Raw genomic sequence first — 25,958 nt, 5'->3', positions numbered from 1 at the left:
CAGCGTCGGAAAACTTTGTTGACAGCCGAGGGAAAGCACGCGGAAACTGATCACACATTTTTACGGATTGCTGGTAGCACAAGTGTGTTTTGTAGCGATCCCGATTCTAGTGATGTGTCCAGCTTGAGAATGATCTTCTTTGACTTATACAACACAGGGGGGGATGGCCGCCTACTCGGTAAGTATACAGAGCATCTTATTATATACAGTAGTACTATATGGCTAAGGTTAGAGTGTTTGGCCTTTTTACTAGCTACGTTTCGACTTTTCAATGTCAAGTCTCTGATGCTGATGGTCCGAAATTTAATGAGGTTCATATAAACTGGCCCTAGATACGCTGCACCAAAAATTGTAGTCACTCCAGGTTAGGTGTACAACATTCCTCCATTTGCGCATATAACATCGCCCGTGACCCATCGTGATCGCTCTTCGCATAGAAAGAGGATGATGTCTGAAACATCTTCTTCCGTTCCACATCTAGGTGCGGCCGGGACCTTTTTGTTTTGTTCCTCCATGCGGGCGAGATGAACTGGGCCCGCGGCGCGATACATGTCGGTATCGACTGGCCCGGGGTTCACAGCATTCACCGTGACACCATACTTGTGTCCCAGCTCGGTCGCCCAAACGCGTGTGAAGCCTTCGACTGCTGCTTTTGTTGCCGCATAAACCGATTGCGTCGCGTAGCCACCACGCGCTGATATCGACGACAAATTGACGATGCGACCACCTCGTGAGATATAAGGTAGCACGGCCTGAGTCATGAACAGGACGGCGCGCACATTGACCCCCATTAGCCGCTCGTACTCTTCTACCGTTATGTCCTCCAACGCAGTGTTACCACCTAGGCCTGCATTATTGACTAGAATGTCAATCTTGTCAACACCAAATCCCGTCAAGGCCGCGTGCAAAATAGTTGCCGGCGCCGTTGGCGCGGCTACATCACATCTCACGCACACGGCGGAGCTGCCTAGACGCTTGACATCTTCAACCAATGCGAGCGCCGCCTTTTCGGAAGACTCTGATACATAGTTGAAGGCAACCTTTGTCCATCAATATTCGCATCGCTAGAGACTGCAAGATTCTATAGCATGAGAGTTTTACTCACTTTTGCGCCTTGGGCGGCCAGTGTGCGCACAATTGCGGCACCGATACCTCTAGCAGCTCCCGTCACGAGCGCGACTTTGCCGTTTAAAGACATTCTGACGACTCAAGTGTATATAATTCAAGGTATTAATGAAAGGACGATAGATTTGCTGATGTACTTGTGTCTTGAAATAACAAACCTCATGGAATTGGAAAAGAAGCACATTATAAGAATAAAGACATACTCTGACATGCTCCCTGTGCTGCCAATGCCCGCGGATCGCAGCTCCACGGTATGATTCAAGAATACCGGCATGATCGCCGCCTTGGATTTCACGAAGAAAGGAGTGAGCGGACATTTTACGGCGGTCATCTGACTTGATTCTTGTTTAGAAAGATTCCGATATGCGTTGGTCCTCTCTTCGGGGTAAAGGCCGCTGTGGACTAGCTGATGAGCAACGTGCCGCCGACCGTCGCCACCACTACGGTTGCCGTCCCGCTGAGACTGATATTGCGGGTCTAGGTCATGTATATCAGACTGCCACAGCGTGTAAACTCTCGAGACAGATTTTCATACCATTACAATCCAATTCATTATTAGGCCTTTCAGACAACTGCTCGCATAAGATTTTACCATATCTGATTCTATTATTTCCCTCTTGTTTTACTCAATTCATCATGAGCACCTCACAATCCCTCGACATTCGAAGCCGGAAGCCCGAGAATCTCGGCGTCTGGACAAACCCAAAGCATGAGTTGCACCTTCAATCTGGACCGGTCCCAACGTTGAACGAGGGGCAGTGCTTAGTTCGTAAGCAACTTTCAGTGCTATTTCTCTTTTCTGGGCTATCTTATAAACAAATATCTTCCGCCATGGAGCTTCAAGATCTACCTCAAACTCTCTCATTCAAGTGGAATGGCAATCTCTAACACAAGTTTACTGCAGACGTGCGTGCAACCGGTATCTGCGGATCCGATGTGCATTTTTGGAAGAAGGGACACATTGGTGACATGGTGGTGACTGGTGAGTACACGGCGTGTCGTGAACGGCCGCGATGACACATTTTTTTTGACTGATGGGAGAAAAACAGGAGAAAATGGTCTTGGACATGAGAGCTCTGGCGTCGTGATTGATGTTGGCCCCGGAGTCACAAAATACAAGCCAGGTGATCGCGTGGCGCTCGAGTGTGGTATTCCGTGCATGAAGGCGACCTGTTACTACTGCCGCATCGGCCGCTACAATGCCTGCCCTGATGTCGTCTTTTTCTCGACACCTCCTCACCATGGTACCCTGACCAGATATCACGTTCATCCCGAGGAGTGGCTGCACCCATTGCCGGATGAGCTCTCATTTGAAGAGGGTTCCCTTCTTGAGCCACTGTCCGTCGCCTTGGCTGGCATTGACCGGTCAGAGCTGAGATTGGGCGACCCCATTGTCATTTGCGGTGCCGGCCCCATTGGACTGGTTACCCTGCTCGCAGCGCATGCAGCAGGAGCAACCCCCATTGTCATCACTGACCTGGACGAGTCTCGTCTCCAGTTTGCAAAGAAACTCATTCCTCGAGTTCGGACAGTAAAGGTGGATACCAAGCTCGGCTCCAAGGAGGTTGCAGACGAGGTCAGAAAGACCCTGGGTACAGAAGCCAAGCTTGTTTTCGAGTGTACTGGTGTTGAGTCGAGTGTGCAGACCGGAATTTATGTGAGTTCTTAGTTACCCAATTTTCCCTTGACCGTAAAGTGGGTATGATGTTAATCACATGTCTATAGTCGTGCCGCTTTGGAGGAATGGTCTTCATTATTGGATGCGGAAAGGACTTCCAGACTATGCCCTTCTCGTACATGTCAGCACGAGAGATCGACATTCGCTTTCAATACCGATACCATGACACCTACCCGAAGGCGATTGCCCTGGTCTCCGCCGGCCTCATTGATTTGAAGCCTCTGGTCACGCATCGCTTCACATTGGAAGAGGGAGAAAAGGCCTTTGCTGCAGCATCAGACCCATCTGCAAAGGCAGTCAAGGTGCAAATTCTTGATGATTAGAGCGGCGATAACATTTTAAGCGACGAAGGAAAACAGGATGTTGGCGGAAGCCATTCCAGATAGTTCCCGTTTGTTAAAACCCAGAAATAAGCATCACATTTCCCAACCCTTTCAGGCCATGGTCTGGCTGTTGAAATCGAGTGAAATGGCATTTATTCGACAGACTGTTGCTTTTCCAGTACAGAGCTTGTCCATTCCATCGAAACGTTCACAGGTCGTGCCGCAGAGCTGCATCTCAGGATCCCAAGTACCTGCAGCTAATTTTGCTCATGTGAGCCTGCGCAGCGGGGCAATGACAAGTCTCGTGGGGACTCGGCCTCTTTCTGATCTATAAGAATGCTTTTTGCGTCGTTTCTGTACATGAAAGGGCGCTGCTAAATCAGTATCGTTTGCATTCTATTCGAAAATGTCGCTCAATGACTTTCGCGCCGCGTGGCCAGCTTCACGGGCATGCGTGGCTGATTTTATGAACGGCGTCTCCCTAAATGCTCATGACTTCATTCGAGCGCTCCAGATTGTAGATTGCGCCAAGCGACTACTTACGCCTGAAGAGTTGGTAGAAGCTCTTGCTACGGATACGCAAAATTGCTCCATCAATGAAGATAAGAAGGCCAGATTTGGAGACGGTAGGGGACTGCTGGTCGACCACTGCCAACTTGGAACGATTGGCAAGACCCAAGCGGAGGGCCAGGGTCCAATATACTGGGATAAGACGAGTCAAATGTATTGTGCCCATGTGATCAAAGGGACACGCGGGAAAGAGACCGCTGCGGATGCTTGGCTTTGGGATGCAGAAGCTGAATGCGCCAAGGTGTGTCTTGCATACCTCGAGTGCCACCCTGAGCCCTACCACAAGCGACAAAGCTCGTTTGTCGTGTACTGTGCCAAATACTGGCCTTCTCATATCAAAGCCGCTCAGAACAATGAAGTGCTCAACAAAAGGGTCATGGACTTTTTGACCACACCAGCAGCGGTGGAATCGTGGCTCCAGGTATACGACGACGAGGACGCAACCTTGAGGGAGGTTCTCGTACCGCGGCGGTATGATTGGCTACCTGCCAGTCGAAGCCCGCTGTACCATGCCGTCTTTCACTCATTACCTGTGTACACTACTTTGCTAATGCAATCGACGATTGAGGTACGAGACAAGGAAGAAGCGCTTTATGCTGGGTGCTTGATCGGGAACAGTGATGCTGTCAAGGCACTTCTCGATAATGGCACAGATCCAAATGCGGAATATGGCCCTCTGGAAAGTACTTTGGCCGCCGCTGCAAAAGGCGGGAATATCGACATTTTCAGAATGCTCACCAGAAGTGGCGCCAAGATACCTTCTGATACTGATGACAGCCATCCTTTGGCAGTTGCCGCCATACATGGAAACTTGGACATCATGGAAGAAATCCTCCAGACGCAGGACTGGGATGCCAAGCAGAGTGTCCTAGGCTCCTGCCTTGATTCTTTATCGGCAAGATTGGATGGCGATAGGAGAGAAGAGGCGCTAGCAGTCCTTCTGAAGCATGTTGAAAGATCCCAGAAATATGTGTAAATCAATAGTTGCTGCCTCTTCGGTCTAAGCTTTCGATACGCCAATCCGCCTTTCATTCATGGGCTCATCCTGTCCTTTCCGATCCTTGCTTTCTTGGACTGTTCACTTTTCCTTTGTGGACTGAGACAAGTGGGACATTAAAGAACCATCAGACATGACTCAATTATGGGATTTGCGTGTCTTCTCCACGACGCTCTTCCATCTGGTTCTCACCAGGCGCAGTAAGCCCCAAGCAATCAATCTATAGATCACGACGACCGCAGCAAGCACACCTATGTTGATTGGCCCATTCTGATTTAGCTTGTACAGGTTCAGTACCTCTTCGCCGGTCGAAATATTGCAATCTCCATTAGGCATTCTTTGAGAATCATTGCACGTGAACTTTACCCCTGTAAGGCTGTAGTGTGCAAGCGCCGCGGTTGCATACTTCAACGGACTAAGATAATTGAAGGCTTTGAATAGCTCGGGCATGTCCTAGTCAACACACAAGTCAGCTTCAAAATTCACCAGGATCGCAGTAATGATATTGTAAATCGTCTCTCATCTTGCCACTGCGATTGGGACAAAACTCAAAGACCTGGGAAACAAGACATGAATTGGGCACCATAAGTACGTACTGTGGCCGAGAATCAGTATTTGGTTATACAGTAGAAAAAAAGCGAGAAAATTGTGGTACTCCTGAACTTACCAATTGACATGATGCCGGACATAGTCTGAGAAACGCTCAGCAAGATGGAAATGACGTTGACCGCGAATCCGGTATGGTTGAACAGGGTGTTGAACATGATTCCAAGACTTTCACCACAATTTACAATGGCAAAGCAGCAAAAGACGCAAATGAAATACATCTCGGCTGTGCGTGGAAGGCCAACAGCAAAGTCTGCAAGAACCCCGAAAATTAAACACTAGTAAGGAGGAATGTGTTAGCTTTTGTATTTTTCTCTAATGCGTGAAAACCTGTAACCGAGCCAACGGCCCTTCTCCTTTTGGTGGTACTTACTGAAATAATTTCAAACGGGACCTCGAGAATGGTGTAAGTAGCCAAAAATGCCTCGACACTGTATACCGTATCGTCATCTTCTCGATAAAAGACTTCCCGCTCAGCCGGATAAATGGCGACATTTTGGAGCATCCCTACAAAATAAAAGGCACCGACCTCCTGCACGAAGCCGACTCGATTTTGTATTGATGGGTAATCATTGTGCAATGGAGCAAAGAAGAGTGACAGTACCAGAGCGAGCCCAAGGACCTGCATAATTCTCGCAAGAATTAATGGGGGTTGACGCCGGATGTTGAGCATTGCGCGATGCATGAGTAAAGGAAACGCGGTGGCAAATGATGTACGTTTACGCGCCATGGCACCAACCTCTGCTGGACTAGCCAATGTGGTCCTGTTGAAAGGCTTGCGTTGAGGTGTTTCAGCTGGGCGCTTTTCAGAGGGGGTGGCTGCAGACGAAGGATCAGCATCAGGTGCAGATTCTTGATTCATTGAGTTGGCTCTCTCTGTAACGTCGGATGATTGTTGTTGCTGATTAGAGTTTGCTTGAGGCTCAGCCTCTGATGCCTCATCAACCTGGTCCAGACCTCCTGGATTGGATCCAATGGTGTCGCTATGGATATTGGTCTTGCTGCAATCTCTCCAGGCTTCAACGAGCCTTCTAACCTTTTCTCGGCTTTCTACCTCTCGTTTCTCTTCTTGGAGATCGATGGTGATAAGGTCTAGGGCGTAATCTGCTGGATTGGTGTGTCGAGGACATTGGTGGCCAAGATTACCGAAATACCCGAGCATATCTTTGGCGGCTCCCGCGAATACTGGTGAGCCACCTCGTGCCAAAAGCAGCACGTTGCCAAAATGCTTGAATAAATCTGATCTTGCTTGATGTATCGTCAGGATCAACGTTCTGCCTTCGTTGGCCAATCCATGGAGGACCTCGAGAATGTTGTTGGCAGTGAAGGCGTCCAAACCAGAGGTAGGCTCATCTAAAAGCAGTACTCTGGGGTCGGTCAGAATTTGCACCGCAATACTGACGCGGCGCTTTTCGCCTCCTGAAATGCCCTTGATGAGATCACTTCCCACGAGATTATTTGCGCAGTCCTTCAATCCCATCTTTAGAAGAACTTCTTCAGCTCTGTCGTATTTCTGTCGCTTACTCATCCACGAGGGTAGTCGTAGACCTGCGGCAAACCGTAACGTCTCACGAACAGTGAGCGACGGCAACAGTGCATCATCATCTTGAGAGACATATGATACGACAGAACGGATTACCGAGTCAGATGGCACTGCTCCGTTGAATGTGAGCTTGCCTGATGCGAGGTAGCGTGTCCCGAAAGATCCGTTAAGACGTAGCGCCATGCTATTAAGAAGGCTGGTTTTACCAGAGCCCGAAGGTCCCATCACGATATTTAACGAGCCCGCCTGGAATATGGCATTCACTGGGTTCAGTATGGTTTTCGTTGATTGCTTCTTTCCCAGAAAAGATCGCTTGTCCACAACCAGTCCAAAGTCACTCAGGCCGACGTCAATTGCCCGTACTTCTTGGGTTGGCACTGCATTCATCTTCTCCTTGCCCAAGGAAAGATCCTTGTCAGAATTTCTCGCTCGTGCAATCGTCATTTCGACCCTCAAGTATGCTAGCCCAACCCACGATGTGATGAGAAAGAGACCGACGAATCCTACCATGGCCAAAATGGGTCGAGCGATCCAGTTTTTCGGGAACCCAAGGTTGTCCATGATATAAGCTCCCGTATAAGATGCGCATCCTGGGTTGTCAGCACCGCCCTCTAGCGGGCAGTTGTAGAAGTTATTTTCAAACTCGTTGCCACATAGCCCACCAAAAGCGTAATACTGTACACGTCAAGAGTTAGTCTTTAGCATGTCGTCTTGGTTACAAACCTCAATGCTTACAGTGTAAGTGGCGTATTTAAGCCATCGTACGTAGACTGGGATCGTGTTGCTCTGAATGAAATAGCCGCAGGCCATACTCTGGAGGGTATAGGCCAAATTGCCAATGAGACTAGCCCCAGGAAAGTGTCGAACTGCCGCCACCGCAGTCATTGCCAGCATGATGGCAATGTAATGATTCAATAGAATGATGGAGAAGAACGTGAAGAACTTGCCGGCTTCACGGTCAAATCCCACCATGAAATAGAGAATGACACTGTATAAGAACGGAACGGGAATATCCTCTGTGAAGAAGCCAGCGATTCGGCGGGAAAGGATGAATGGGAGTGCCGTGACACACCCTTCATTGTGTTCACGATCAAAGGTGGGAATGTCGTTTGTCAAGCGGTACGTCTCGAACATCAGGTAAAGGTAGCCTTGTAAGCCAACCGACGAATAGAGAGCACCTTCTCGAGACCTTATGCCGGATTGGTCTCGAGGCAAGGCATAAAAAATGTAGCCCAGTATGATTGACATGGAAATGGCTTCGCCAATTGATCCTGCCATGCCCATGGGATCCCGCACCGTCACTTTCAGATTTCGGTCTGTCAGGACGCGAATTTGGCGGCAGAAGCCAGCGTGTTGGCTTTGCGCGCGCCTTGCAGGTTTATTTGATACTAGACCTTGATCCAAGGCCGGAGGGAATCGCATTGGCCTTTGTTCGTTCCAAGCCGCTTTGAGTGCGTGCACTCGTACTGTTGATTCCTCTTCCAGTTCGGGTGTCCTATTATCAATGGCAGCCTGGTCGATGTAGTACTCGGCTGGATTGACAAATGGTGGTATTTGGTATCCGAGGTCCGAAAACCATGGCTCGCATTCACTCCTGGGCCCAGAGAATACCGGTGATCCCCGGGACAAGAGAATCAAGTTATCAAACAGGCCCCAAATCTCCGAACGGGGTTGATGAATAGTGGTGATGATAGTTCGGCCTTTTTGGGCAAGAGATTTCAAAGTCTTGACGAGTTGGTATGCACTCGTGGCATCGAGGCCGGTCGTTGGCTCGTCCAGGAAGAGAACTGACGGATTCGCAAGCAATTGGACACCAATACTCGTTCTTCGTTTCTCGCCTCCGGAAAGACCCCTGCGCTGGCTATTACCCACTCTCGTGTTGGCACACTCTTTAAGACCCAGTTCTAGGATAACTTCTTCCACTATACGCCATCGGTCCTCCCTTGACACTGCCCGAGGAAGTCGCAGGTCTGCCGAGTACCGCAGAGTTTCTCTGACCGTGAGCGATGGAATGAGAATGTCTTGTTGCATGACGTAGGCTTGATTGATAGAAGTCACACCCTTTTGTCCATTGAAAAGAATGCTCCCAGCTTGCGCCAGCCTGCCACTGAAAACTCGCTCAGCAATGGTGTTGAGCAAGGTGGTCTTTCCAGAACCGCTGCCTCCAAGTATAGCCGTCAAGCTGCCGCTAGGCAATGTCGCATCAATTGAGCTGAGCAGCGGCTTGACATTGTGTCTTGTGTCTTTTTGCCCAGATAGTCTTTGGAATAGCTCGGGATATGTTGCAGGCTCTAGCAATGAAGGGGATGTGTCGACTTGAACCGAAAGATCTCTAAGCTGGACATTGACAGGATCAACATCATCAAGGGATATGTGGCCAACAATAGAAGGCACCCGTTGCTCTTGATATGGATGCCCTACATCCATTGATGCGGATATGGAGGTGCCAGGCTCGAATTCTTCCTTCTCAGCTTCGAAGTGAGCTTGCTCTCGGGCAGGCATATTTGTCTCCATGGTGTCCATCTGTCGTGCCTTTCGGTGCGGGTAACCGTGAGCCAGAATGTCGATGATGATTTATTTCACCAAGCCCCATGTGCTCGAGTTTATGATGAAGTCTATTCGCCCGCTTGCACCTTGCACTAGATTATGATTTCGGCGCTTGATACAGTGTATAAGCTGTGTGGCGTAGTTCTAAATTCAAAATCCAAGTATCATGAGCTTGGGATGGTTCCTCATCACGCCCGTTGAAGAATCGCCCAGGTTGAAAAGGGAATAATGTTCGATCAGATTATAGCATGATGTGCGAAAAAGGTGAAGTAATTTGTGTTTCTTTCTTTAGACCTCGTACAGGGCCAAGACCGCTGGCCCATGGAGGAAAGATTCAAAGACAATCGAAGCAAAGTATGTGCCAGTAGGGAACGGTATCCCGAGCTGCGATGCTTATTGTGAAGACAAAATATATCAACCTTGACCCCCCTTGAGAACCACGGAATGGAAACCCTGGAGAGGGACCAAGAAGAACAGTGGGGGCTAGGCACGCCAGGCCCCTGCTAGGGTTGACATTTTAGCGGTCTGGTCCAGCTACAATACCACTCGAGGTTAACTGTGGGGGTTGTGTCGTGGCGCTTCAGTTGTCGTGCCGAGATGGGATTTGGCTCTTTGAGAATGGTACCGTCCGTCACTTGACACTGTAAAGGTTGCGAACTCAGTCTGACAAGGAGTAAGACTGCTACAGTACCAGCTCTCCATCTCACTCGTCGCACATCGGGCGCGCGAATCCATCCGAAGAAAACGCGACTTGCTAAGCGAGGTCGAGTCGCGTTGGTACGCCAAGTCCTGAAGGGAGCCGAGGTACCATGGTTTGGAGGTACAGGATACGGGTGGTATATTTCGTAGCTACAGAGTATTTGAGTCTGCAAAGATGGCACCGGGAACATGCCCTAGAGTCTTTAAGCTCAGGCTCATCCTTGCTGTCACCAGCTCACCAACGCACATTGGCGGAGCTGGATCGTGGGGTTCATTGTTCTGTCGATTATCAAGATGATGAGGCTATGGGCGTGGAAGTTGGAGAGCAATAAAATGGTGGTTAGCACACACACACACACACACACACACACACACGCCTGGTCTTGGAGTCGTGTTGTAATCTTTTGGCTTGTTTGTCCGTATCGGACAGCCCATACAAAGTGAATACTAGTTTGAGTCAATAATCGTACGGTCAAGGAATGCCGGGAAGGAAATGCTCCGAGGCCCATGAACCGTGTTGGCGTCACATTCGGTACCGGGGAGACTCTTGCCAATTTTGGGCGTTCGAAGCCTGAAGGAGCGAGCCTCTAGGCAGGTACTTGATTCACAGTCTAATTGGTCAACCACCAGAAATCCTTGCATCGGCATTGAGCTCAAGAGACGCAGCGCGAGACGGTATCAAAAGCAAAGAGAAACGGAGGGTGAGATTGTACAAATTTCTCAACACGCGCGAAAGTCAGTGATGAAATGTCGCTTGGAATTTCCGAGGTTGAGAGCTTCGGTTAGGGATCGCCCCGATCTAGTGTTCGGCGACCCGAGGCTCTACAGTGCTTCAGTCACTAAAAATGCCGCCAACCTAGAACTTGCAGGGTGCCCAGAGCAAGAGACTTTCCGTCGCACGGACGCAACACATTAATCCAATGTTTCTCTTGAGCAGCTCAGCTTGACGATTATGTTGATTGTCCTGTTCAAGTAAAGTAAAGCTCTAAATTATATTATGGTGTCACTCTTCTGCTTCAGAGCTGTGCAATACTTGCTTCCTGCCCGAATCTCGTCGCCTTTCCAGATAAACCAAAAGGGGATTGCGCACATCAAGGCACTTAGCCCTGCCAGGAAGCTGCATGCGCCAGCGATGCCCAGTCTATCGAATAGAGGTAACGTCGCAAACGGGAGAGCGACAGCCAAGAGTGATCTGCACATGCTCGCAACGGCGTGGGCAGATGCCGCATAAATCTCATAAGCATCACTAAGGTAATTCAACAAGGCCATCATGATGAATTGAAAACCAAAGCCAAACAAGAGCCCAGCCAGCATAGGGACCACAAAATGCACACCGTTTCTGCTTGTCCAGCCTAGCCAGAACAAGGACACCACGAATAGCGGCCCGCCGAGACAAGCCAGGGGCAACCGCCGGGCTTCCTCCCGTAAAGCCCAGGGAACATGCCTCGCTCGCAACCGTCTGAGATACGAATCGTACCAGTAAAATACCGGGAGTGTGCAAATCGCACCGAGGCCAATGGGCAAGAAACACAACCCAGTGACCCCAGGGGAGAGGCTGTAGAACTCTTGGAAAATGATTGGATAGGCTCTAAAGCTCATATAAAAGATCGCATACACGAGCGACAGATAAGCCGAGCAGCACATGACAATAGATTCCGACACTAGCATCCTGATTGGTCTCGTTAAAATAACAGTGATAAAGCGTGTAGGAGTCAATGGATCCCGTTCCGATGCTGCAATCACGTTCAACGACGAATCTTGCTTTCTCATCCGTGTCGCCTTGTTCGATAATAATCTCGGGCTAAATGTCTCTGGAAGGAAGCACAAGAGTATAAAGCTGAGCACAGCGTAGATGAGGCCGATCCAGAAACACCATCGCCAGCCAATCGTAGGTGCCGTCCAACCCGATATGATAGGTGCAAAGATGGGCCCGAGAATGGTTGTTGCATTAAAAAACGCCATTGCTCGTCCTCTTTCGACCGGTTCTCCGTATATATCGGCGAATATGCCCGTCGTGATTGCGAGCGGAGAGCTTGCAAATGTGCCAGCCAAGAACCGAAATGCCAACAGGAACGACCAACTTGGAGCCAGTGCGCATGCCAGGACAGAAGCACAATAGCATATAAAGGTTCCCAATAGGAGCCATCGACGACCAAAGTGCTCACTCATGGGACCCCAAATGAGCGGACCAAAGACGTAACCAACTAAATATGTCGATATTGGCAAGTTCTGTTCGTTTTGTCCTTCAACACCCCAATCTTTGGTTATAAAAGGTATCGCTTGACTGGGCAGCGAACTTCCCATCGTACTGTTGAGCACAATCACCATATTTGTGATGACAATCAGTCTCTTTCTCCATAATGGCCAATTATTTGGGTTCTCAGCATCATCCACTTTCCATCGGATCACTTCGATGGAATGATCTCGGCGGGACTGACTTGCCGGAGCGCCATCTTTTGCTCCGCTATTCGCTCTAGCACTATGCGAAGACGAACCTGCTACTTTACCAAGGTCAATCAGAGAAATCTGGGTGCAAGGGCGACATATATTCTTACCATGATGACTTGGGCCAGGCAGATCCTGGCATCCGATCTTCTCGTTTGTTTCTAGCATCATCCTGCTCATCTCACGCGGAATTGGTGAAGCTATAGACAATCGTGATTTTGGGTCCAAATCTGGCTTTTTCGAGGATTTTCAAGTCACCCACGCAATGAGCCACTTTTGTAATCCAAACGCAATCAACAATTTGCCTTCAACAATTGTGGCCATTTGAAGCGAGGATGCCGTCAGGGGGGTAAAGACATAGGCTAAGTAGAAAGCCGATGACAAGAGGCAGCCGAATTCGGAGAAGTTATGCATTCGATTCCGCCGAAATAGAAAATCTCCAAAAGCAAAGCATGCTGTAGGACTAGCTGCACCTATAGCGGCACTATAGGAGGGTCCTGCTCGTTTGCGCAAAAAAGATAAGTATTTAATTCCAGTGTAAAAGATTACTCATGTATCTGACTGCAAGATGCTGTATTGAGTTGGATGTAATTACTGTTTAATCCAATCAATGTTTCTAGTGAACTTTTTTCACTCAATACACATGTTTATTTCTTATTTGATAGTCTATGCAATTGGTATGAATACTAACAGTAGCCAATCTATACTCTTACTTGATGTGCCAAATGATTTCAATTGAGCCAACGACAGGGCATATACAGTCCAAGCAGATATCGTTGGTGCAAGCGAAAAGAATATCATCCACGTTGGACAGAAGTATTGCAATAGTCGAGCCAAAATAGTCACTCAATTGATCAACTATCGACAGTAGTTGTATTTGGCAATGTCTTGCTTGAAGGACCCCCGCAACGCAATGAACTGAATAGCGTTTCCAGGACCTAAATTGCTGGCAGAGCAGACCCATCTTTATTGTCTGCCCCGTCCTTACCTGGCTGCCTACCTACACACTGTATGCACCGACGCAAAACCTTTCGGGTCACAAATTTTTCTTAATACCGTACAATTTACCGTATCTTTTCTGTAGAAACCCCACTGCTGTCGTGGGTTCGGATGACGCAAGTATTCAATGAAACAACGAGGCGCGGACTCACCTTGCTAAAGTATGCTCCTACTTTTGGGTCCAGCTTTTTGAAGGCGAGCGAATTTCAATAAGTCGTATTGCTCACCATTTTTTATTTGAACTTCTGAAGAAAATAAATCATCCTACGAGAGGCTCGTAATGTAATGCACCAATGTATCGCGCCACGCTGCATCGAAGCATTAACCAGAGGCCTCTGACTGGCCGCCAGGGTGTCTGGCATGGAGTGATTGGGGCGGCCATCCTAGGAACATTAGCTACTGTGATGGGAGCAGCTTATAGTAGGGGCGGAACTTTTGCCTGATAACTGACGTTCTGAACAGCGTCTCGCATGACTAATCTCGATCCTGAAATACCTGTGGAAATACTAGCACTCTCGTCATATGGCGGCAAGCTGGAAAGTTCAACCATTTTATCAACCTCGAACGAGGAAACCGATCAAGGTTGGGTAAAGACGGGATTGTGTAATAAGGGGTTTTCTTCCTCTCTATCTACCTATGAGATGTGAATGCAAGAGTTATACGGCGAGGATCATCCAGCAACGCCCAATATTAAAAACGCAAGCGTGAGTTAAATATGAAAAGATGGTCGAGAGCTGACCCCAGGTCAGTATGTTTAGCAGATATTATTATTTTGTCACCCAGACGCCTAGCCATGCAACCGTTGCTCGTCCCGTTCCCCGCTCCGAAATGATATTTACCGCATTGTTGAGCTGGTTTGTTTTGGTAGTATTCACCATATTACCGGTCTCCGTGTACCGAGACGGATGGTACGTGGCTGGTAGGTGGCGGGCTACCTATGTGATCGCTCATGGATGCAACAGTAGACAGGGCCACACCGTTGGCGCCAAAGCGTTGCTCCTGGTCGCTGTCGTTCATGACTGAGGATGTGCGACTCGTAAAGTAGGCGCCTTCCTCGGCCGATCGCACAGCATCCGATGGATTTGCCAGCGTCGGGTTCTCATAACCGAGTGAGGAGAGGATGCGCGTTGTCATCTCACGCTGCTTCTCGCGCAGCTCGTGGTTGGGGTTCTTGGTTGGGTCGTTCACCTCGTCGCCGTCCTGGCCAGGGTTTGCCATTTCGTACTCGAGCACCTTGATAAAGAGGTAGAATGCGATGGCAAAAATGGCTCCCATACCGGGGCCAACCCAGTAGATCCAGTGCTCGGGATCAAATTTGCCAGAGACAATGCAGGGACCAATGCTGCGGGCTGGGTTTAGAGAACCTCCAGTGTAGTAAACTCCGACCAGCTCGGCAATGAAGAGAGCCAGACCGATACCAACGGGAGCAATAAAAGTTGAGCGATGCTTCTCCTTCGCCAGCATGAGAATTGTAAAGACGAGCTCGGCTGTCATGAATGCCTCGACAAAGAGACCTTGCGCAATAGATGTGCCATCACTGAGCGTGGTACGCACACTAAATGGCGTGGGGAAGATGGCAACAATAAGTGCTGAAGCAGTGATACTGCCCACAATTTGTGATAAGAAAAGGATGACTGCTCTCGTGGCGTCAATTGCCCGAGTAGCCCAAAGAGCGAGTGTAACCTACAGGATTAGCCATTAGCGATCGTTCAATGATGGAAAAGAGCTTTACTTACAGCTGGGTTGAAGAGACCACCCGAGATACGGAAGAAGACCCAAACATTGACCATGAGACTGAAACCGAAGGACACAGAGATGTAGAGCATGACTATAGGGTCGAAACCAGCGGTGGCGTTTGTTGTAGTTGCCTCTGCCGGTGTCTTGGTTTGGGCATTGGCGACCTGTGTTCCGGCAAAAGCGAAGAACAAGAACATTGTAGTTCCGACCCATTCGCCGAGCGCAGCCACGAAGTGATTCTTGGCCTCACTGTTCATCCACATGGTCCACGGAAGCCTGGTGGGAAGAAAGTTATCCGCCTCCCTGTTTGGTCGGTTCACGTGACGGCCCATGTTTGGAGGCACGTAGCTGTGACGGTTGTCTCCAATGATGTCGGCATAGTTGAACGGCATGTCACCGCTACGCCACGAGGCTCTGTTGTTGTTGCCACCAATGGCACCCAGCTTGGCTTGTTTATTTTGCTCCTTCATGTCATAAAAGGACATGGGCCTGCCGCGGGCGGCGAGGAACTGGTTTGCAGACGGTCCAGCCGCCTGGTCAAAGTACGCTGGCTGGTGCTCACGGTCGTTGTCCGAATCCTCAGCCATCTGGGGCGTGAGAGTATGTGCAGTGTGAGCAGTGACTGAAGTATTCATGCTGTTGGTGCGCCCAGGCCGGACTGGGGGCCTCCTAGCTCCAGGCGACCTGGCCTCGAGCGACGCCAGCGCCTCTCTGTCCTCAAAGGATGGTGGACGAGGACCTCGTGATCCCGGCATTGCTATGTGCTGTGGTTTGTTTGCCGAAGGCGTTCCGAGGGTAGGACGATCGTGGGGTGCTTGACCAGCGTCTTGAGAATAACTATGTGATTTCCGGATCGGATAAGGAGCGACTACTGGGACGTCAACGTGCCGCAGCTGTTCGTAAGAAATGTTGTCTCGACTTGAGCCAGCCATTTCGAAAAGAAGCGCCGTGCTTATAGAGAGCTCGACTATATACGTATCGTCAATCGTATTACCCCTTTCGAAGCAGCGACCCAGATGTCAGATTTAGAACAGGCTTGTGCTTTTGATAGCTTAGGCTTCGCCGAAAGCTGAAACAGGTGGACTAATTTTGACGGATGTTTAGGACGTGATATTAGCTATGCTGGCTTAGAGACGGACTGTGTGCCAATATTATATACTGCGAAGCTATGACCATCACGGTTCAGATGCGAACACAACGTTGCTCTGTTTCCTAACGCCGGTCGTTGTAGAAACAGCACAATCATGATTGATACGCCTATGTCTGTTGTCCCGCCATTGCCACCTGAGGGGTGCAAAGAAGGCAAGACAAAAAAAAATCTTCAGGCGAACAGCGGTGGCGGGGAAAGAAAAAAAAAACCAGGCGCCGGTGAAGCTACGAGCGATAGTATCATGGGTGTCGTTGTCTCTCGCCTGACAGATTTAGATGGCCGCAGCTATACTCGAGCAGGGAGACCCCAGAGCTGTTCAGGCACTGGCTCAAAACTCATTCAGCATACCTAAATTCAGACGCTAGGACACGCACATCCTCATTGGCATTCGTTATTCTGAAACCAATCTTTAGAGATGAGACTAGCAGCCACTTGAGATGAAGACACTGCACAAAAGCCACCATCGTGTCATTATGTTCATTTTGCTCTATTTGCTATTTTCTGCTAGAGGCCTGCTACAATTATTGGCAATTGAGGAACTACCAATTGCTGGTACTTCCGTCGAAAGCTCGTGCCTGTTCTTGGCTCTAGTCAGTTCTTGACTCGTGCGGTTATTTGCAAAGAACCTTCTATGAAGGCGCTAGAAGAATATTTTCGCGTAGTAGCTCTTGTCTTGCGAACCGCTAAGCAAGACGCTACACCAAGAAGCACGCGCTATCAGCCTCGAGATGATGAAAAATGGGACCGACAGGATCATGGACACAGCAGATACCAGCCAAAGGGCTGAGCGAAGCTGCGGCGGTCCGCCTTAGATGCGACATCTCTGCTCAGCATATCCTGGCGGCTCGACCGAGACTGTAGGGTCGACCCGTGATCCATGCCACGAAGACCCGAAACCGCGGATGGCCAACGGGAAGCCGGCAGTCAATAAAGAGATCCTGAAGCGGATCTTTGCAGATTTCACAGTGGTCCACGTGCCTCGTGGGAAATACGGGGGAAGCCCTTCACCTAGACACAGAGCGTCTTGTGGCCCGAAGAGCGGAAGGCTTGGTCCGGCTAGCCACCATGGAGAAGGATCTATACGTCGATCTTAGTAAAGGCGTATGGTACCTGCATATCTAGCCCAAGCGGCCCTACGCGGCCCTACACGGCCCTACGCATCGAGTACTAACTTCTGACTATTGTTTGTCCCTTGACATCTTTCTCAATTAGGGCAAGACAACCTATACAGACGAAGAGAGAAAGTGAGGCGCTCGTAACCCCGAACGTTAGCGTCACGTACTCACATATCACCAAGACACTAACCCCAAGGTAATGAAACCATGGCAGGTATGAGCCAGATGAATCGAACTTTCATGTCAGCAAATCAAAATCATTCACATCATCATAAGAGTGTAATTACACAGACGGCCAAACATCATCACGGAAGTTGAAATTTGATTGTCACGTTGACACTCGAGGACGGGAGAGGTCCCCCAAGCAGCCCTTGGTGCCCTCAAAGAGTAAATTTCGTCCTCTTCAATCCTCTCATGCTTTACTCGTGATTCCTATGCTCCATGGGGCTCCGCCACCCTTGACGAGTGCCAGTAACAGAATCATTGGCAGAGGGCGGAATCGGAGCCGCAATTTTGACATGTGAATACTCTATGTAGAAACCGAGGCCTTGGTGTGGTCAAAATAGTCGTTCTCCGGGAAGAACTCGGATCTTTTCGTGGCCTCGATCGGTTGTCAGTGGCGACCGAAGGCACAGCCCGCATCTCGGGAGCCCTAACTTTGCTCAAAAGCCAGGGCCAAACATGGGAACCGTCAAATATCTGTAAAATAGATATGGATAACCATGTATGCTTCGGAGAAAAGATATCGAAACTTTGCAATCAATTGCCCGATGACGCTTAAGATACATCGTTATCCTAGTCATTTGAACCGGGCTTTGGAAAGGCTTTCAAGAGAAAGGTTGAATTTTTTTCATCGCCCCAGGGGAACGGCTAGGCTAGGGGCTTCATTGTACATCGTCAAACATTAAGAAACTGCGATTTCGGGGTCGCTATGAAGCCTCACTTTTTCTCGGCTCTTGTTTCTCCAAACCTACAGAATCGTATAAGCGGGTCTGTGAGGTGGTCAAAACTTTGCCACGGATCGAATCCGAAAACTCTAATAATTGGCCAATACTTCTTCTGTCCAAGACCACTACAATAACTTGTGTTAGCAATTACCTATTCGGGTAGATAAATGAGTTTGAAGCAGCTCTTTTGGGCCATTCGTCTGAGTATGCTCTTTTGCAGCACCAATTTGGCCAATGCTTGCTCATGAGACAGCCCAGAGAAGGGGAGAAATGACATCGGAAGTTGCTTACCAAATTTTCTCCTAGCTCAGTGTCTTTGGCCACATCATCCAGCATGTCGTTGCTCAAGACCCCGACGGGCCTATAGAAAGCACCGTTCACCAAGTCTCCCCTTTTCGCTCCAGCAGCTGCCCAAAGCTGATTGAGACATCCTTGCCACTCCTCCATCAGCGACACGCCCATGAGATACTGGCTTACGTATACGACAGCCTTGCGAGCTACTGATAGATTATTAACCAGATCGGTCTTGACAACACCCGGGTGCACAGAGACAGCCATGATCGTAGAGTAGCGTCGTGCGAGCTCGCGCGCATACACAATGTTTGCAAGCTTGCTTTCTCTGCCCATTCGAAGAGATGCGTGTCAGCTAGTCTCACAAAATCATTGTACAGGGTAACAGATTTGGATTTCATCGTTTCACCAACGCCCCTCTTGAACTTACCCATAGTGATAATATGATCTCAGGAATCCTGGCTTGGCATTGCGGAGATCATCAAAGTCGATGCCCCTCTTCGAATGAAGTTGCCAACCCAACGACGTCAGGTTGACTATTCGTACATCGGACTCGAGCTTCTCAGCCGTCTTCAACAAGATTGGTAGAAGTTGTTTGGTGATCATGGCATTACCGAGATGATTGGTTGCGAAATGCTTTTCATACCCATTTGAACTGAGTCCAGGCGGCTGATTCATGATACCAGCATTACATCTGTGGAGTGGTTTCATTCAGTAGGTGACTTTTCTGGCTGGAGAATGTCCAACTTACAATAGTACATCAAGACGATCGTGAGAAAACTGTGAGCAGGCTGCCTTGAGATCTGCCAACGACATCATGTCGACTTTAATAAAGGTTGCGCCCACATTTGGATCGATGCCTTTGATTTCCTCGACGACAGCCGCTCCTGCTTCCGCATTTCGACCTGTAAAATATACATGGATTGGATTATGTTTTGCAAAAGCAAGGACGGATGATTTTCCGAGTCCGGCAGTTCCTTTGCGTGATCAGCTTCTAGTACAGCAACCTCGAGCATGAGTTGTTACATACCTCCAGTAACAAAGACGACTTTGCCTTGAAGAGAAGGAATGTCCTTCTCAGGGTCAAAGTCGACCAAGCCAGATATAGCGCCGGGCATTATTTAACGTAGAATATATAAACAAATCGATAGTAATGATGTATTAGAATCGAAGACAAGGCTTGACTGTAGTCATGAAAGTCATTTTGTAACCCATTTCCATGGGCGAGAGCGTCTATATATCCTCAGTTCATGCGCCAAGGCCAAGCCCAAAGTATCTATATGCGATTGTATCATTGCTATTCTTAACAATATGAAAAATGCGTGGCATCATAGCATTACTGAGACATTGCTGATAGACGTCTGGTACTCTAGTGGGTGGCTTGGCGTCCACAATAGGCTTAGCAATATGCAGGATAAGCAGTTGGCAGCACGCTAGGTATGTAGGATCGACGGTTGGGATGCGACGGATTCTCTCGCGAGCTAGGATTTATTATTCATCTGGATGCCGCTCAAGATTATCTGATGTCGGAGACTTTTCAAATTCGGATTTTGTTCACTCGCAAGAACCATTTGACAAATTATAAAGTTCCTCCGACTGCCCGTCTATTGTCCCGAGGCCAACCGACAAGACAGCAACCGCCATTTTAGATCGTTTCCAGCAGCATAAGCAGTTTGCATGCGTCTAAACTAGGATTGTTGCAACTCCCACTTGAGAAAGCATACAGGACATATAATGGCAGCTATAGCGGTGAGATGTAGCCATCCGAGCGAGAAGCTCCTCGAGGTCAGTTTCCGACGGTATTCAATTCACCCAGACTTACTGACACTATTTGACCTAGGCACGCACAAGGGATGATGATTGGACTGGCCTCGGGAGTGCGGCCGAGCGCAGGAGAAGACAAAATCGCCTACACCAAAGGGCGTGGAGTAAGTCGTTATCTCATAAAGAGGGGCATCTCTCAAGACGCGAGTACTCACTGGTCTTTTGAATGCTAGGGCGGCGCAGGGTACAGAGGCAGGCTTCGACTGAGAGTGTGGAGCCCACATGTGTCCGTCCACAGGACGATGGTGTTGCGCCAGCACTTTCCAATAGATTGAAATTAGAGGTTGAGAGCCTGCTCAGAGCTGACTCAAGGTCTGGCAATGACCTACCATCACTGAAGCCCTTTTCATATTGGGAGCTTCTGAAAGCGGAGCGAGAAAACTGCAATGTGTCCGTGTCGAATGAAACCGAGTTATCAACTCGGCGCCATCGCCTGATCCCGCCCATGATACCTTATTCGACTGGGGCGGATTATCAGCATACTTTGCCTCAGTTCCAATTCCCTCTTGCCCCCGATCATCAGCTCATTGTGCTCATCCAGTTCAATGTGCTACGCGCCACGATGACGAACTTGGCCATCTTGTCCCTTCAGCACCGAATGCCAACCGAATGTGGCGCGGCATTTCATATTCTGCCCCTGTCCGAGGCGCCTTCCACTATCCCGCCATCGCTTCAGCCCACCATGATCCAGCTTAGTGTGCCTCACGACCTTTGGATCGATATGATCCCATTCCCGGCGATGCGGGACAACCTGATCATGCTGAGCGAGTGTGGCGATGGAATCGACGAGGATGATTTCTGTGAGGATGCGCTCGGTGGCCTGTACGAGGGCTACGACGAGATTGAGACGCGCGGGATCATTGTTTGGGGCGAGCCCTGGTGTCCGAGCGGTTGGGAGGTGAGTGCAGGCTTTGCGAGGAAGTGGGCACGTCTACTCAAGGGCTGCGACGAGCTTTTAGAAGCCACGCAGCGGTATCGTTTGGCCAGAGGTGAAGAAAGACTTGTGTTTGAAGTTTAAATAGCAAGAGCGTAATAGCTGGTCGAGAAGAGAAGAATAGATTTGCGTGAGAACTATCATTCCCCAATTGATCTGCCTCTATATGCATCGCATCACCAAGACTATTGGCTTGAATGAAAAAAAAGAAAAAAAAAAAGGACTTGATAAATTATGGACATAGACACAAACATTGCTATATAATATCATGTCCCCCGAATCGGAAGCGCAGAAAAATGCCACAAATCAATCATAACTCGTGAGTTTATGATATGCTTCCATCGCACGCCATGCTATATTCGCTCAATCAATTCACCCGATGCTTTCTTGCTGCGTCGGCAACTCCAACCAATCTTGTCTGTCACTTGTAAGCTTGGGTCAAGTACTCCAACCTCGACCCCGCCAATGGCACCACACAGCTGCCAGATTTCACCACACTTGTTTACACGGTTCTCTTTTCAACAATGGCCTCGCCGACAGGAGATTCGGTCACGAAACCATGGTTGAGTCCGCCATGCTGGTAGACCTTTGTTCCCCTAAGCCATGTTTCCTTGACGCGGCCCTGGAATTTGTGGCCCTCCCAAGGCGAGCACCGGTTCTTCCAGTGCATGCCGTGGCTCTGCAACACCCACTCTTCGGCATCGTCGAATACGCAAACGTCGGCGTCCATGCCAACCTTGAGCGCGCCCTTGCGGTGGTACAAACCAACCTGCTTCGCGGTGGACTGACAACACAAGCGCACGACGTCGACCAGACTCGGCGTCTTGCCGCCCTGCTTGGCGCGGAGCGTGGAGGCAGTGTACAGTATGGGGAGACCCAGGCCGACTGAAGAGATTCCACCCCACGCAGCGAAGAAGTCGCCCTGTGCCGAAGCTTGAGTTGCCTGCTTATCCAGGTCGGCAAGCTGCAGGTCGGCCGTCACGTCGACACCCGAGTCTGAGTGGTGCATGTGAGCAGCCTCGGTGTTCTGCAGGTGCGGAGGAAGAAGCTTTAACTCGGGCGTGCATGGCGAATGATCCGATACGATGGTCTTGATGCACGAATCTTCCGCCACCAGCTCGTCCCAAAGGCCATCTTGGTTGTTTTGTTCGCGGATCGGCGGGCAGCACTTGTATCGGCAGTCTCCATCCTCTACGGACTCGGCTGCGAGTCCCAGGTAGTGGAAGCAGGTCTCGGCAGTAATGTTGACGCCATTCTTTCTGGCCTTTTTCAGTATGGGAATTGCCTGAATGGCAGAAAGATGGACAATATGCAAGTGCAGATTTGTGGCGAGATGCGACAAGGAAATGATCTCGTCAATGGCGCACGTTTCAAAAACGGGCGGACGAGACTCGAGGAATGTCTGATAAGCTTTCAGGTCTCCATGCGGCGCCAGCGGTGGCTCAGAAGCCTGAACCTTGTCGCCGACCGAGTCCGCAATTGGGGGAATCATTTCAGCATGGAACATTAATGTTGTTGGTGTTCCATTCAATGTCTTCATTGCCAGCTCAATATCCTTGGAAGAGATTGCCGGAAACTCGTCAACCTGGAGAAATGTCAATAATGGCTAAATTGTTCGTTACGCTTAGATGAACTGACACCAGACTCGATCAGAAATCCCTTGAAGCCCCGAACACCGGCCTCGACGAGCGGCAAAAGCTCATTAGCATTGCCCGGAATGACGCCGCCGTAGAAACCAACATCGATCCAGCATTGTCCCCGACTTGCGGCAAGCTTCTCCTTGAAACCTGCGACTGTGGTGGTGGGTGGGATGGCATTCAATGGCATGTCAATTACTGTAGTTACACCTCCCGAGGCAGCTGCGCGAGTACCAGTATTGAAGCCCTCCCATTCTGTGCGGCCAGGTTCGTTGAGGTGCACGTGCGCATCGACGAGACCGGGCATGAGCACCTTGGAGCCATAGTCGACATATGTGACCGACGAAGGAAAAGATGTCTTGGGCACGACAGTCTGCTCTATAGCCACGATCTTACCCAATTCGGTCGAGATGGAAATGGTGGCAGGCGTCAAGATAAGGCTGTCGTCTGGCAGAGTCAGTACAGCCCTCGTCGAAACGAGAACTGTGAGTGGTCCGGGAGCAGCATCTGCCGACATGGTCGAGTATCCTCTGTTATAGAGGTTCTAGATGCAGAAAAATCCGGGGAAACAGGGATATAGATCTCGATAGCGTTAATGGTCGTCGACGATAAAGTTGGCGAGCTGGCTTATCAGACACACACAGGTTGGTGCTTATTGTATGCAGTGGGGGTGGGTGATGACTATGCAACAGTGGCAGGAGTGTCGGACAAAATCAGAAGAACAAAGCGAGAGTTCAGGGTCCTATCGTTCAGAGATGTGTGGAGATAAGGGTCAAGAATGTGCTTGAGAAAGTGGAAGGAGAAAAGGATTCACAATGGCTTTCTTCTACGAGGAGAGATGAGATGAAGGTAGGCAGTGGATACAAGAGAGTGTTTGGCGGTAAACACGTGGAAGGCAGATGGACATGTTCCGAGATGGTGGCACTCCTTTCGGGTGAATGTGGAACAAAGGCGGAGGGCGACGACAATGGCAACGACTCGTTCTGGCTTCTTACCTCTGACGAGGCGAGCGAACCGATACCCACTTGCATATCCCGAAGCCTCTCCTTGTGTGGAGTTGGGCTGACTACCTACGGTCTACGGAGGGAGCCAGCGTTATCAAGGTTATCCGACGACGGAGACAGTTGCCGAAAAGACACTGCCCACGACCTCTTTGCCTTGGCTGTGGGTGAGAGTTGATGAGTGATGGATAAGCCAAGGCGACACAGCAATGCATTGATACTATGTATTACAGGAGCGCTAGGAGCGTTCGGGTCCAACCAAGAAGCAGGCAAGCTTCTTCTGGCCTAGATAAGCAGTTGCTTGGTTGCATCAGAATGCTATTCTGGAATGCAGGACAAAGATAGCCAAAGCCGCGGCTGGACCCCTGAGGATTTGGTCTTGCTCTATGAGTGTCGCCGTCGTTATCAGAAGCATCTGATTCGCCAGCTGCGTTGCGTGGGAGACTTCTAGAATCGGTCTAGCCCCGTTGGCCCATTGCTATCTTTCCCATTCTTTGCTGAAAACGAGCCCATCTCACAATTTATAGCGGGATGCGGGCCTTGGCGGGGTTGAGCGCAAACAGTGGGATCATATCGGACTTGACCGATACGCTTCAGTTCTTACTCCTTTGACCCAAGAAAGTCAATAGCACGTGTCAAGAAAAGCATTCAATTGCATTGATTGAAAACCCACGATATTCTCTCGATTGACGTCGTACAATTCTCGCAATTTTTTTTGTGTTTCTGAATGAGCATACACGTGTGATATTAGCAAAATGGAACAGAATAGCAAGGAAAAGTCTGGCGGCTTCTTCAGATTCCTGGCATCTTCAAATCGTCTCTCATTGCCGTGTGCCTTGAGCTTTTCCTGATCATGTCTAGTCTCACAAAAGCTAGCAGACGGTTCCGTTTTCATCTCTAGCGGCCCAACCATTCAAGTTTGACCGCTACGACTCAACTAAAAGGCGCCTTTTTTATCGAGAAACCATTTCTCGATTGAATCGAGTAAACGTCTCATATCATGGCGTAAAAATCGAGTAAGGGCAACCTCGCCCTCTTTGCCGATTGGACCTCACATTCTCTCCTGCGCTCAACATTGCCTGGTCTTACAACTCATCGCCAACCCCAGCAGTTCTCCATTTCCGATGACTCCGGCACTATGCTTGCAAACTACTACCGCGGTCGCGTCTCCACGCAACTTGCTGTCGGGTCGGCTTTCAGCCCCCGGTGGCAGAATTGGTGAAAGGCAGCAACTCAACCCAGCGATGAATACAACACGGGGAATGTGTTTCTAGTGGTGGCGTCGTGACTTGCTACTGCCGCAACACACCGTGCATGCGATGTGTCATGGATTCGAGGGCACAAGTCCAAAGCTCTGTGGCCTGCCGCGACCGGTGTTGAAGTCTTTAGGTAATGAAAAGTGAAGCTTCACACGATCTGCCGCGGCTCCGTCGTAGTGAACGGGGGCCGAGCTGCCTCTCTTGGCACTCTGGAAGATGGGATCGTCGCTTGCCAATGGAAACCTCCGATGTGCGATGGGCCCAAAATGGTAGCGTCGTCGGGCAAGAGCGCTTCCTCAAGGAGTACACCTTAAACTAGATAAGACGATATTCATTTCCAAGGGTTTTTATCGCTACAACATAGACAACGTTATAAAATAAGTGGAGCTTCCAGTGGAGCGCCAGAATTCTTGGGCTCTGATTGGCCAACTGGCCACCTACCAGCTGGAGGTCCAAAAGGAGGAGGCCCCCATAAGCCCTGGAAACTACGATACACCTTACAAAATACGGGTGCCAACATCTACTATATAG

General features: G+C 49.6%; 10 protein-coding genes across 10 annotated transcripts; 3 read left to right on the top strand and 7 right to left on the bottom strand.

Moving 5' to 3' along the window:
• Positions 1-365: 365 nt before the first annotated feature.
• On the bottom strand, positions 366-1,198 carry PFICI_14469 (uncharacterized protein; the record flags this gene model as incomplete). Its single annotated transcript, XM_007843050.1, has 2 exons — positions 366-1,040; positions 1,106-1,198. 2 exons carry the CDS (start codon positions 1,196-1,198, stop codon positions 366-368), a joined length of 768 nt encoding a protein of 255 aa, XP_007841241.1.
• A 563-nt stretch (positions 1,199-1,761) lies between these two features.
• On the top strand, positions 1,762-3,126 carry PFICI_14468 (uncharacterized protein; the record flags this gene model as incomplete). Its single annotated transcript, XM_007843049.1, has 4 exons — positions 1,762-1,894; positions 2,030-2,107; positions 2,175-2,782; positions 2,851-3,126. The coding sequence occupies 4 exons, from the start codon at positions 1,762-1,764 to the stop codon at positions 3,124-3,126; spliced, it is 1,095 nt and encodes a 364-aa protein (XP_007841240.1).
• Positions 3,127-3,532: 406 nt separating this feature from the next.
• Positions 3,533-4,672, top strand: PFICI_14467 (uncharacterized protein; the record flags this gene model as incomplete). The annotated part of the gene is made up of 1 exon (XM_007843048.1): positions 3,533-4,672. One exon carries the CDS (start codon positions 3,533-3,535, stop codon positions 4,670-4,672), a length of 1,140 nt encoding a protein of 379 aa, XP_007841239.1.
• A 159-nt stretch (positions 4,673-4,831) lies between these two features.
• PFICI_14466 (uncharacterized protein) lies at positions 4,832-5,143 on the bottom strand (the record flags this gene model as incomplete). Its single annotated transcript, XM_007843047.1, has 1 exon — positions 4,832-5,143. One exon carries the CDS (start codon positions 5,141-5,143, stop codon positions 4,832-4,834), a length of 312 nt encoding a protein of 103 aa, XP_007841238.1.
• A 98-nt stretch (positions 5,144-5,241) lies between these two features.
• On the bottom strand, positions 5,242-9,356 carry PFICI_14465 (uncharacterized protein; the record flags this gene model as incomplete). Its single annotated transcript, XM_007843046.1, has 4 exons — positions 5,242-5,288; positions 5,361-5,577; positions 5,673-7,517; positions 7,578-9,356. The coding sequence occupies 4 exons, from the start codon at positions 9,354-9,356 to the stop codon at positions 5,242-5,244; spliced, it is 3,888 nt and encodes a 1,295-aa protein (XP_007841237.1).
• A 1,722-nt stretch (positions 9,357-11,078) lies between these two features.
• PFICI_14464 (uncharacterized protein) lies at positions 11,079-12,416 on the bottom strand (the record flags this gene model as incomplete). The annotated part of the gene is made up of 1 exon (XM_007843045.1): positions 11,079-12,416. The coding sequence occupies one exon, from the start codon at positions 12,414-12,416 to the stop codon at positions 11,079-11,081; it is 1,338 nt and encodes a 445-aa protein (XP_007841236.1).
• A 1,995-nt stretch (positions 12,417-14,411) lies between these two features.
• PFICI_14463 (uncharacterized protein) lies at positions 14,412-16,201 on the bottom strand (the record flags this gene model as incomplete). The annotated part of the gene is made up of 2 exons (XM_007843044.1): positions 14,412-15,215; positions 15,269-16,201. The coding sequence occupies 2 exons, from the start codon at positions 16,199-16,201 to the stop codon at positions 14,412-14,414; spliced, it is 1,737 nt and encodes a 578-aa protein (XP_007841235.1).
• Positions 16,202-18,570: 2,369 nt separating this feature from the next.
• On the bottom strand, positions 18,571-19,890 carry PFICI_14462 (uncharacterized protein; the record flags this gene model as incomplete). Its single annotated transcript, XM_007843043.1, has 5 exons — positions 18,571-18,606; positions 18,773-19,100; positions 19,203-19,466; positions 19,524-19,749; positions 19,803-19,890. The coding sequence occupies 5 exons, from the start codon at positions 19,888-19,890 to the stop codon at positions 18,571-18,573; spliced, it is 942 nt and encodes a 313-aa protein (XP_007841234.1).
• A 616-nt stretch (positions 19,891-20,506) lies between these two features.
• Positions 20,507-21,614, top strand: PFICI_14461 (uncharacterized protein; the record flags this gene model as incomplete). Its single annotated transcript, XM_007843042.1, has 3 exons — positions 20,507-20,557; positions 20,613-20,700; positions 20,770-21,614. The coding sequence occupies 3 exons, from the start codon at positions 20,507-20,509 to the stop codon at positions 21,612-21,614; spliced, it is 984 nt and encodes a 327-aa protein (XP_007841233.1).
• Positions 21,615-22,032: 418 nt separating this feature from the next.
• Positions 22,033-23,684, bottom strand: PFICI_14460 (uncharacterized protein; the record flags this gene model as incomplete). The annotated part of the gene is made up of 2 exons (XM_007843041.1): positions 22,033-23,115; positions 23,169-23,684. 2 exons carry the CDS (start codon positions 23,682-23,684, stop codon positions 22,033-22,035), a joined length of 1,599 nt encoding a protein of 532 aa, XP_007841232.1.
• Between the last annotated feature and the right edge of the window lie 2,274 nt (positions 23,685-25,958).

This window comes from Pestalotiopsis fici (assembly GCF_000516985.1).
Source record: "Pestalotiopsis fici W106-1 unplaced genomic scaffold PFICI_Scf_13, whole genome shotgun sequence".
In the NCBI taxonomy this organism is placed as follows: Eukaryota; Fungi; Ascomycota; class Sordariomycetes; order Amphisphaeriales; family Sporocadaceae; genus Pestalotiopsis; species Pestalotiopsis fici.
This window is presented reverse-complemented; position numbering and strand designations above follow the sequence as displayed.